The sequence below is a fragment of the Hydra vulgaris genome, chromosome 14 (genome assembly GCF_038396675.1).
Source record: "Hydra vulgaris chromosome 14, alternate assembly HydraT2T_AEP".
Classification (NCBI taxonomy): domain Eukaryota; kingdom Metazoa; phylum Cnidaria; class Hydrozoa; order Anthoathecata; family Hydridae; genus Hydra; species Hydra vulgaris.
The window spans coordinates 35,520,001-35,532,500 of record NC_088933.1 but is presented as its reverse complement, the minus strand read 5'-3'; the positions used below and the strand labels follow the sequence as shown (position 1 = coordinate 35,532,500).

Here is a 12,500-nt window from a genome sequence, read left to right as displayed (position 1 = left end):
CAGTGTGATTTTCGGATGGAAAAATAGCAAATATGTCATCCACATTATGTTTTTAAAAAGCTGCTTTTTCTTCCTTAAATGAATTAAGTCATTTCTCTTCAAAATTTCCCATGAAAAGATAAGTTAGAACAGCTGCTAACAAAGAACCCATAGCAATATCATCAATTTGGTTATAAATTTGTTCTTTTTTTTTTTTTTTTCAACATCTTCGCTTTTAACAAGGCTGCAAGCAATCCCTATTAGAGTTGAAAGTTACTGGAAGAGAAAATATGAAGTTTGTAGAGCAGGATAACAATTGACAGATGACTTAAAAGATTGCAAATTATATGAATCAGAAAAGCAAGATAAAGGAAGCAAAAGAGAAAATGAGTTAAAAAATTGAAGAATTTTTAAAAATTATCTTACTAATTATAATGCTATTGAAGGCAATATCTATTGTTTCTTGTAGTGGAATATTGGTATATAACTTTTTTAGTTGCGTTTTTACTGTATTTGTATTGTATTTTTAATTATAAGGTCTCTATTAGTTCAACTTAATTTTACTAATTTTATTTAAGCATTTTAATATATTTTAACCGAGGATGGCTATGATGTAGTAGAAATGTGTATTTATAATTTAAATGGTTTTAACAAAAATTTAAAAAGTTGTCTTATTCATTAGAATGTTTACACATTATATGAAACTTTGGAAATATAATAAATGATGTAGCACACAAGTATAAGCAATTTTTGAAAAGTGACTTTGAAAAACTCTAAAAATTACCATTAAAGTTATGCAAAGCAGATTTAGATATTAGTTTTTTAAATAATTGCAAAAAGTTTGGAATTTTACTGAAAGTTTATTTGTTTTAATTTACAGGGCGTATCTAAATTGGATACTTGTCTTATAAGGAAAAGATTACTCTGAAGTGCAATAGTAAAATGCATCAAGGAGAAACAACAATTTTGTAATGAGGTTATTTTAATTGAAGCTAATTTTGAAGTTCATCTATTTACTGTTGATTTGTTTATTTTAATAAAATACTTTAAAAAATAACATCAAAAATTTTTTTTTTTTTTTTTTGAAAATACACGAAAAAAAGCTAAAAAATTTAACAAATGGTAATAGTTTGTCTTTTGATGCTTTGGGTATTATTAAGAATCTTTCCTCATTTAAGCTTTCAGAAGATGAAATTTTTCTATTTCACCACAACATCTTAAAAGAATCAATATACATTCTTTATTTGAACTTGTGAACCGATATCTTCAGAATAGTTTAAAAGTAGTAACAACTTTAGTCAACTTAAGCCTGTACTTTCTTATCTTACTAATTCCTATATATATAAATATTGCCCATCTAAAGAAACTCTCAAAAAACATGGATTTCTGAAAAAATTATGTAAAAATCAAGACATCATTATTTTACAATCAGAAATGGTGTGGTTTTTTTAGAAATGTATGACAACAGTCTCTACAAAATCATTAATGATCCAACCAAATTTAAACTACTTATAAAAGATGTCACTATAACCAGAGAAAAACAACTTCAAAAACTTCAAAACTTTTTAAGGAAACTCAAAAAAAAAAAAAAAATCTTTCAGGCTCTTGTCCAGCCCGCATCTATGGCCTTTCCAATTTGCAAAAGATGATTTCTTCTGATGATAATATAAGTTTCAGACCTATCGTATCATCCAATGGTATCTATAATTATCAATTAGCTAAATTTCTTAAAGAACAATCTCCACTAATACCTTAAGAATTCTACACTAAAGATTCTTTCACTTTTGCTAAAGAAGTAAACCAAGCTAACCTTCATAAACTTTTCTTAGTATCTTATGATATTACAAGTTTATATACCATTACTCCACTACAAGAAACAATAGATATTGCTGTCAATAACACTATAAATAGTAAGGTCAAACTTAGTAAAAGTGATTTAAAAACTTCTTTAATTTTGCAACATTTTAAACTCATTTTCTCTGCAAAGAACAAGTTTATGATCATATTGATTGCGTTGCTATGGGTTCTCCCTTAGCACCTGTAATTGCTAATCTTTTCATGGGAAATTTTAAAAATAAATGGCTCAAATCATTTAACAGAGAAAAACATTATGAAGATGTAAAACATTATAAATGTTATGTAGATGACCTTTTTACTGCTTTTCTATCTGAAAATCATGCCAATTTATTCTTGGAGTATATCAATAATAAACTTTATTCTGTTACTTTTACAATGGAAAAAGAAGTTGAATCAAAAATACTTTTTTTTGACCTAACTCTTAATAAAACAAACAATTCCACTGTTACCACCCTTTTTCATAAGAAAAATTTACCAGGAATTTACTCTAACTTTTTTAGTTTTACTTCATTTTCATACAAAATCTGTAATTCCTGTTATACTGGTGAAGCTACTCACCATTTAAAGACACGAATAATCAAGCGCTATAAAAGGGATAAAAACTCACACATTCATAAATTTTTTAATTCAAATGAAAGCTATATTAGTAGTTTTAATCATTCTAGTTTTTCAATTTTAGATGCTGCCTCAAACAAACTTATATTAAAGCTCATAGAAAGCATGTACATAGAGTGAGAAAATCCACTGTTAATAAACAAGTAAACCATGTAAAAATGTATGTAAAAATATGTATATATATATATATATATATATATATATATATATATATATATATATATATATATATATATATATATATATATATATATATATATGATTTGTTCTGTTTTTATAAAGTTAATTGACCAGGATCAGAAAAAATGAAGAAAAATCTTGCCAACTTTTTTGAGGATATCAATTTAAAATTAACAGTAAAAGCAAACTTAAAGATTGTAAATTTTTTTAATGTTACATTTAAATTATTGGATTGTTCCTTTCAACCATACAGAAAACAAGGTGACCACCCACTTTAATGTTAATACTAACCACCCTCCCGATATTATCAAATCTATACCCAATATGTTATCCAAACTTATCAGCAATATATCATCCAACAAAAAAGTTTTTTGAAAAACTGTATCTTTTTATAATATTGTCTTGGCATCTAATGTTTATAAAGAAAAAGTCTTTTATAAACCAATTCATACCACAACAAAATAAAAATCAAGATCTTGTAATGTTATATGGTTTAACACTCCTTTTGTGCTTAACGTAAAAACAAATGTTGCAAGAATTTTCTTAAACTTAGTTAAAAAACACTTTCTGAAATTGCATAAATCTTATAAAATCTTTAACAAAAACAACTTAAAAGTAAGCTACAGCTGTTTTCCTAACATCAAAAGTATTATCACTGCACCCAATAAAAATTTTTATTTGGTACTAATACCTCAACCAACCAACAATGCAACTGCCAACAAACTTCACAATGCCATTTAGAAGGAAAATGCCCCCCAAAAAACATAATATGTAACATAACGTAACAGTTGTAACAAAAAATTTACCACTTGATAGCAGATTCAATTATATTGGAACAGAGACATGCTTTTAAAGACGGTTTGTACAAACACAAAACTCATTCCAATACGAGAGCAAAGCAAATTCAACAGACTTTTCCAAATTTATATGGAGAATTAAAAAAAAGGTATATGTAAATCCTATTATAACATGGAAAACCATTGATAAAGCACAACTGTTTGAATCAGGCGGAAAAATTATGCAACCTTTGATTAACTGAAAAGTATGACATAATAACATCAAAATTGAAATTATTAAATAAAAGAAATGAACTAGTATCCAAATGTCGCCATGAAAGTAAATTTTTTACAAACAACTTTAATGTCATCAAAGTGAACACTGCATATTATTTTTGTAAATAATTTTTGTCGTTAAGATTATTTCTAACATCTGATTGCCTTAGACGTGAAACTCAGAGTCACGTTTCCTTAATAACCAGGTGTTATTTAAATTTACATAATTTATCAATACAATTATTACTATATATATATATATATATATATATATATATATATATATATATATATATATATATATATATATATATATATATATATATATATATATATATATATATATATATATATATATATATATATATATATATATATATATATATATTTATATATATATATATATATATATATATATATATATATATATATATATATATGTATATATATATATATATATATATATATATATATATATATATATATATATAATAAAATACTTTTATAATATAATATTTTATAATTATAATATAATATACTAATATAATATAAAATACATTTTAGTTATGAATTTAATTTTATGTTATTTGGATCTGATGGTATTAAATATGTTCGTCATCCAAAAGTCATAAAAATGACCTTAAATACCAACTACTAACAGTAAAGCACAGAGGTAGTAATATTATGGTTTAGGGTTGCTTTAATAGAGATTGTGTCGGTCCTATCAGGCTTGGACAGGAATGGTGTGCGATTACACAGTAACTGACCATGCTTATGATTTTTTTTCTTTACAATTTGACCATGGCTGTTTTAATGTTTTAACAATTTAAATGCAATAAAAAAAATATTTTTTATTGCATTTAAAAAGTTTTTTTTTTATGCAAAGGCTTTAAATTAATTAAAAATTACTTATGATGATCATAATTAGATATAATGAATTAGATATAATGCGTTTAAAATAAAATCATTTTGTTTAAATTAAAGCTAAATTTGATTATTTTTAGTAGGCAAGTATTTTTAGATTAAATTTAAACATTTGAAATTATTTTTCAAGGTCTTTCTAAAAATCTTTTAAAAGATTATTTTTTTAAATTACTTTAAATTATGAATAAGTTAAATTAAAATCTTCCTGTTGATTTAATTGGTTTGTTTTTTTTTGTTTCTGTTTTCACAAAGAATTATTTAAAAGCTTTTTTTTTTAAACTTGTGACTAATGAATGAATAATAAAAAATGAATAATAAAAAGACTGCATTATTAAAAAAAATTTTTGTTTTTTAAACTTGTTGAAAAAAATGTTCATACAATTTTAAAATATTATATTTTTTTCTTTTTAATAATTTAATTATACTTTACAATAATTTAAATAAAATTTGTTTATTTATTAAACAATCATTAGAGGTAATTTGTTAAAGTGTTTTGCATAACTTTAATAAATTGTTTCATAAGATAAATTTTAAAGAAATTTATTTCAAGCGCTATTATAAACGTAAGGAAAAGTAATTTTCGCTTTGAGCTTGTTTTTTTTTAGTTATCTTTTAAAGCTTATATATTTTTTTATTCGCAAGAAATTGTTTTTTTTTCCTGTAGTGTTTTTAATTTTTTTCCTCGTTTAAATTTAGCTTGTGTTTTTTTTTTGAGTGCATTTCTGAAATGTTTAAATCATCATAACACCTTAAAACTCGTGGTCAAGTTGTCAATATAAAAAAATTATTTGTGTGATCAGCACTAATGTTTGACTGCACGCCATTCCTGTCCAAGCCTGTCCTATCCATTTGATTGATGTGATAATGGACAAAAATATGTACAAGAGTATCTTTAAAGATGTTATGCTTCCACATGTTAAAGGTAAAATACCTCAAGGATGGGTATTTCAGCATGACAATGGTTCAAAGCACATTTCATCTCTACTGAAAGATGCCCAAAAAGTTTAATTAATGGCCTTTGCAAAGTCTAAAGCCTAATCTTAATGAACATCTATGTGAACAACTCAATTGACAAATTTCAGGTCAATTTCATTTGTGTATACATGATCTATTTGAACTTCTGATAAAAGAATGGGAAAATTGACATTGGTTTTACTATCAATTTTATGGACTCAATGTTTTGTCGCTAACAACTAGTAATCATTCATAAAGGTTTCCTGACAAAGTAATAAAAAATTCTACTTCGAATTAAAACATTTTTAATTTAAAAAAATATAAAAATAAAAATTTATTTCAGATGTTTTTTTCTGTCCAAATATTTTTGCAAGTGCATATTTCAATAAAATGAACTTTTTAAAATAGATTGCTTGGAATTAGTAAAAATTAATTTATTTTTACTTTTGAAATCAACTTTTTGACGTTCCATTTTATTTTGAAACAAATTGGACTTTTCATTCAATAGTTATATTGATTTATTATAAAATATCAAAGCATATGTAGATAGGCAATCAGACATCATAATTATTTAGGATACTCCGAGGACTTCTCTACTTACATTGACTGATTTAGCAGAGTATCAAGTAGTTCTGCTGAAAAATATGTTAAATGAAATCAAACTTGGTATTCTTAAATGTAAGAGTCCGTCTGCCGCAGCCATTCACTAGAAACTATATCAGCTAATTGATGAATGCAATGCTTGGGTAAATATTTGCACGATAATCTGCAACACGACCACAGTAAATACGGGTTGTTTGTATGGGATTATAAAGCTCATACAGTATGATGTCTTGAACAAGTAAACCAGAACTCAACTACTCCTTCATTGACAAATTAACAAAAAACTATGTCTCTCTTCAGGCTTTCTTGGTCTTACCGTAAAACATAAAACAAGGTTGGTAAAAATTACCAACCTTGTTTTTATGTTTTATGGTAAGACCTTTGTATAAAATTTTTTTTGTCGACCTGATGCTGATCTTTAAATGATTAAGGTCAGCAAATTATTGCCGACTTTATTTTTCCTAATACTGAGGGTAGATATATATTTATAAAATATATCTATATAGCATGTTCTTAAATTAGTCAACTTTCATTTTCTATTTTGTCAATCTTTAATAGGTAAATATTGAAGTAAACACATGAAAGTTTAACTAAAAATATATTTTTGATAATAAAGTTACTTTAGTTATTAAGTAACCTACTTTCCAATAAAATTACTGTTTAAGTCATCCTACTTTCCAGTGTCATATGATAAAATTACTGTTTAAGTCATCCTACTTTTCAACGTAATATGATAAAAAAATGCAAAGTTGTAAAATACTATTTTTGCAGTGAGCTTAATTACATAATCTGATTTACTTTGCTCTGGAAATGAAGCTGGCATGTTCAATTTGTTGTTTGTCAAATATTTTATATAGGAAATTTTGAGAGTACAATGAAAAAATGTTTTTTTCATGTAGCATATTTTTCCAAAAGTTTCATCATTAATCTTAAATTTTTTAACAATTTATGTTTGTTGATATTAAATCTTATGTTTTTACATTTAAAGTTTTGAATAATGATGGCTAAAGCAAATTTTAATTTTGATTTTGAGTAATATTAGTCAAAACTTTGAGAATTTCTCTAAAAGTTTTAGCAGTTTTATAGTGTATATATACCCATGCTTGAAGTGAGGTGTACTGCCATCCTGTAACTATTTTTAAAATATAATTAATAAAAAAATCGTTCTGGCATCACATCCTTTGTAATTTAAAATAAAAATAATTTTTTTTTTTTGGAGAAAGGAGATTTAAAGAGAGAAGGATAGGAAAAGTACTTTATCCCTCTCATAACCTTAAGTCCACCTCTGGTACAAAAAAATTAGCATTAATATAGATTTTATTATTGACCTCAAAGTATATAAAATTTTACTCAATATTTTACTGTTTTCTTTAATTCACATTTATTTTTTTTAGAATCGAAGCATATAAAGTTTCTCAGCACTGTAAAACCTGTTTCTCCTAAGTGCTATAATTCTCAACCACTGTCATCTCCAACTAATGTTAGCTTTTCAACCACTGATACAAAAGTAAACAATTTAGTAAAACCTGTCAAGTTAGTTAATAAAAGCACAAAGCCATGCATTCGAATAGAAGAAATTGATCCGAATGAAGAAAATGTTAAAATTGAAGAAGTTCCACTTACTATTCCACTTTTTAAAAATCCTGCTGATAAACTAATGTTACCAAAGATTGTTTTAAAAAAATGTGAAGCTAACAAAAGTAAATTAATAAGTCCTGTTAGATCTCCCTGTTTTTTATCAAAGAATAAGAAAAGTCTTCACATTAAAGGTTTGAAATTTATATAAACATTGTTATAAGCATTATTCTAAATTTTTCCATTATATGAACTTTTTGAATGGTTTTGTACAGCTATTAAAAATAAATATATTTTTTAATTTTGTACAAAATTTGAATTATTATAGATTATTACATATTTTTATTATATATTGTTATATATTTTCTATGTATTTTGTTTGAAAAAGTTATTTAATAACAAAATTTTTATCAAAATAAATTTTTTTCTATGAATTATAGTTTCAATGTGATTTTTTTTGTGGAGCTTTTCATTTTACATTCTTAATTAATTATCTAGTTTGCTGAGTAAGATCCTTTTTTTTATGAGCTTAGTCGTTGTATGCGTGTAACATTTTTTTAAGCATAATATAATTGTTTTTCGTAATCTTTGTTTTAAACAAGTTTATATTTTCAGATTTTTTTTTTCAGAATATGATGCAGACAAGCATTGCGGCGTATGGATACCTGATCAGGAAAAAAACTGTACACGTTCTCTCACATGTAAAGTATGTCTATGTTTTATTACATGAAATATGCATACACAATTAAAGTCCATTTATTTAAAATCCTGTTTATACAGTTGTGGATAAAATAGGAATCACTTTACTAAAAAAATTAAACTAATAAATATATAAATATGCATGAAGGAATTGTAGTTCTGTTATTACTTTTAAAACTTGTGTATTGAACCTAAAATTTTTTTTTATTGTAGACACATACTTTATCTCTGCGTCGACAAGTTCCTGGTAGGTCTAAGCATTTTGATATTCTGCTGGCAGAACATCGAGCACAGGTTGCTTTAAAAGCGCAAGAAAATGTTTTGACAAGTAATCGTATCCCGATAAATTCACCACTTGACAAAATAATACAATCAAGTGGTACTATGTAAGTTTATAAAATTATTTATGTTTTATTAATTATAAAAAAATATTTTTTGAAGTAATATTTAGTTGCTTTTTAAAGTATCGTTAACTCTTTTAAAGCTTGTTTTTTTGTATTTTTAATTACTTTAAAATTGCTTCTTTTACATATTGTTTACATATCTTTTACATATCTTGTAACCGTTATCGCTTGTTACCAGTTCATAAGTTAAGGGAAAAACAGAATGACTATATTTTTTATTTTAAAATTATAATTTTATTTTAAAATTATATATTTTTTTTTTAATTGTATTTTTATTTTAAAATTATATTTTTTTATTTTAAAAATGCTTCTTTTACATACTGTTTACATATCTTTTACATATCTTGTAACCGTTATCACTTGTTACCAGTTCATAAGTTAAGGAAAAACAGAATGGCTATATTTTTTTTCATTTTATTTCTTTTGTCTATTTTATTTTAATTCTGTCATAGATTACAGTAAAGCAAATTTGAAATTATTCATAGTATTAAGCTTGCTTTTATAAAAACAAAAAAACTTGTATATGGGCTGATATAAAAGTTTTTACATTATTATCTGAAATTTGAACAGATTAAATTTTCTAAAAATCAGATAAACCAAGCCTTCTGAAAATCAAGCAGTCATGTTTTATAACAACATGATCAAAATTTTTTTTTGGAAAAACCATAAATAATTTAATATAATGTGAAAAAACCATATTTTTATGTGATAAAATCTAAAATAATATTATTTATATGGTAAAATAGTTATTGGTTTTAATTTTTTGAAAGTTTTGCTTCTTTTGAGGTCCAGGTGGATACAGCTTAAAAAAATTTTTTTTTTATAATTTTCAGATCCAAAGGGTCTTGCACTATCTGTTAAAATAATTTTTATTAGGAAATATACTTTTAGGGGGTACGAGTAGATATTTCTCAAAAACGTTGTTTTAAAAGCAACACTAGTAGTAGTAGTTTAACTTAGGCTGTTTATGCTGTTGAAATTCAAAATGTAGACTGTTTTATTCATAACATTTCAAATTACATAATTCATGACTGAGATTCGATTATGCTCATTTAAATTCATGATACCCAGGTATGGATTCACAATGAACTCATATTATACCTAATTTTATTTAATAATAATAATTATTATTTATTATTATTATTATTATTATTATTATATATGATTATATTATATAGATCGAAATTTACAATAATTTAGGTCAAGTATCTATTGCATAATCAGTTTTTTATTTGTATAACATTTTTGATAATGTTAATATCATCTTTGTATGTGAATAGGTGTTGTTTGTTTAAAAGAGTGTTAAATATATTTATTGAAAAGATAACAAGATCCTATACATATTCTGAGATGATGTCCAAGTTATTATGCAGTTGCACTTGTAAAAACTTCCGCACATAGCTTACACTTTGGTTGCATTCAAGCTAACCAATGTAATGTAGCATGATACATTTGCCAATTGCAAATATCTGACAACAGATTTCAATCACTTATTTTCTATGGAGACAAAGATTTTACTTAATGTTAAAGCCACACATAGTGCAATAATAATTAATTATTTAATATTATTTTATAGAATGTTACAAAGAATTTGTCCATTTAAGTTTCAGACTTTAAAACAGAGAATTTAATAAATGCATTTTCATATTTTGAACTATTCACGTTTAACTTAAGATAAAAACTTTTGTTAGAAAAGATTATACAAAAGTGATAAACAGAAAAAAGTTGCTTACTAGATAAAGTTTGTCAAATTACTTGCAAACTTTACCAACTGAGGCACGCTTCCAATTTTGTATTGGAGTTAACATTATTGGAAGTAGCAGCAGACCATATTCTTTCTTGATATCTGCAAGAATAATATTGCCAAGTAGAAATATTTTTGTTAATTGGAGAAAAGATAAAATTTTTATTGAAGTTCTTTCTTTATAAATAGTTTAGCCATAATAGTTTTTTTGCGTATTTGCATAAAAATTACTTCATTGGGTATCCAAGCCTTCCCAGGAAATGCATGCGGTTGTTCCTCTTCTATGACCACACGCAAGTATTTTTTTAGACAACTTGGACACAGTCGTTTGTAAGTTTTATAATAATCATTGCGGAAAAAGTTTCTAAAACAAAAAAAACAAAATAGGAAATAGAAAGAAGTTTAAATAGAAAAAACAAAACAAAAAAATAATTAAAATAATTTGTGTACTGTTTTTATTTTGTTTCTTTAGAATGGTTGTTACATTCAGCAACAAAATTAGATAAGGCAAAGCAAAAAAAAACAAAACAGTTTTAAGTCTTTATCCATCAGCTAATATAATGTTGTCGGTAACTTTAATGCTTTATCCATCAGCTAATATTAATGTTGTCGGTAATTTTAATGCTTATCACACTGAATGGCTTGGCTCTAGTGTCAGTGACTCTGCAAGCATTAAAGCTCACAACATTTGCCTTTCTTAATCCCTAACTCAAGTAGACAACTTTCCAACTCGCTTTCCAGACAGCCTGAATCATTTACCTTCTCTACACGACTTATGTCTTGTTTCTGATCCTAGTCAGTGCTCAGTTTCTCTACATTCACCCTTAAGTGCTTCTGATCACAGTTTGATCTCTCTAAAACTATTTTCTCATTTTTCATCATCTGAATCCCCCTATCATCGTATCTCTTACAACTACCTTAAAGCTGACCGGGACTTTTTCTGTGATTTTCTTTGTGATAGAAATCTTTCATCTTCCTGTTGACGAATGTGCTTCTTATATAACTTCATGAATTCAGGCTGGCATTGAATTTTTTATTCCCTCTGGACGATTCCCCGTCAAGTCTCACTCTTTTCCATGGTTTTCCTCACATTGTGCTGCTGCAATTGTCAATCGAAACCATTACTTCCATATCTAGCAAAACAATTCTCCAGAAAACAGACGTCTGTTTATTAATGCTAGAAACAATTGTAAAAAGGTTTTGTCTAACGTCATGAAATCTCATACTTTATCACAAAAATGATGGCATTGTTCGCTGATGATACTACCATTTATTCTTGTCATGACAAAAAGCCAACACTCTCTGATTGCTTGGAGGGGGCATTTGAGCTTGAAAAGGATCTCACTTTTGCTACAGCATGAGGCTCACAGTGGCTGGTGAACTTTAATTCAGATAAAACTCAATTTTTTTCAGCCAATTGTTATCACAATAATTTAGATCTACCTATATTTATGAACGGTAATGTACTCGATGAGTCATCTACCCTTCATCTTCTAGATTAACTCATACTTCCGCTCTTTATTGGAAACCATTTATCAAATCCGTTGCAAAATTAGCATCTGCTAAGGTCGTATCTCTTTATCAAACTCGACACTTTCTTACTTCGGATTCTATTATAAATTTATATCTCTATAAATCTCAAATCCGGCCTTGTATGGAATACTGTTGCCATATCTGGGGCAGATCTTCTAATGATGCCCTTTCTCTTTTAGACAAGGTGCAAAAACGCTTTGCAGACATAGTTGGACCTGCTCTAGCAGCCAACCTCCAACCATTATCACATCATCGTAATTTTGCTTCTCTTTCTCTTTTTTACAAATACTGTAATGGGCACTGCTCTAAAGATCTAGCGTCTCTTGTGCCATCTACTAAAATTCATTTTCGTGTTACTCCTCATTTAATTAAGTCTTATCC

The 12,500-nt window shown here is 26.0% G+C and overlaps 1 protein-coding gene across 1 annotated transcript in view; it reads left to right on the top strand.

Moving 5' to 3' along the window:
• The window catches only part of LOC101236078 (ataxin-7-like protein 1), a 38,531-nt gene that overhangs the window by 11,495 nt on the left and 14,536 nt on the right, over positions 1–12,500 (top strand). The window contains exons 4-6 of the mRNA XM_065818071.1: positions 7,559–7,933; positions 8,369–8,445; positions 8,652–8,824. Coding sequence (XP_065674143.1) covers positions 7,559–7,933; positions 8,369–8,445; positions 8,652–8,824 — 625 coding nt within the window. The remainder of the gene's footprint in view (positions 1–7,558; positions 7,934–8,368; positions 8,446–8,651; positions 8,825–12,500) is intronic.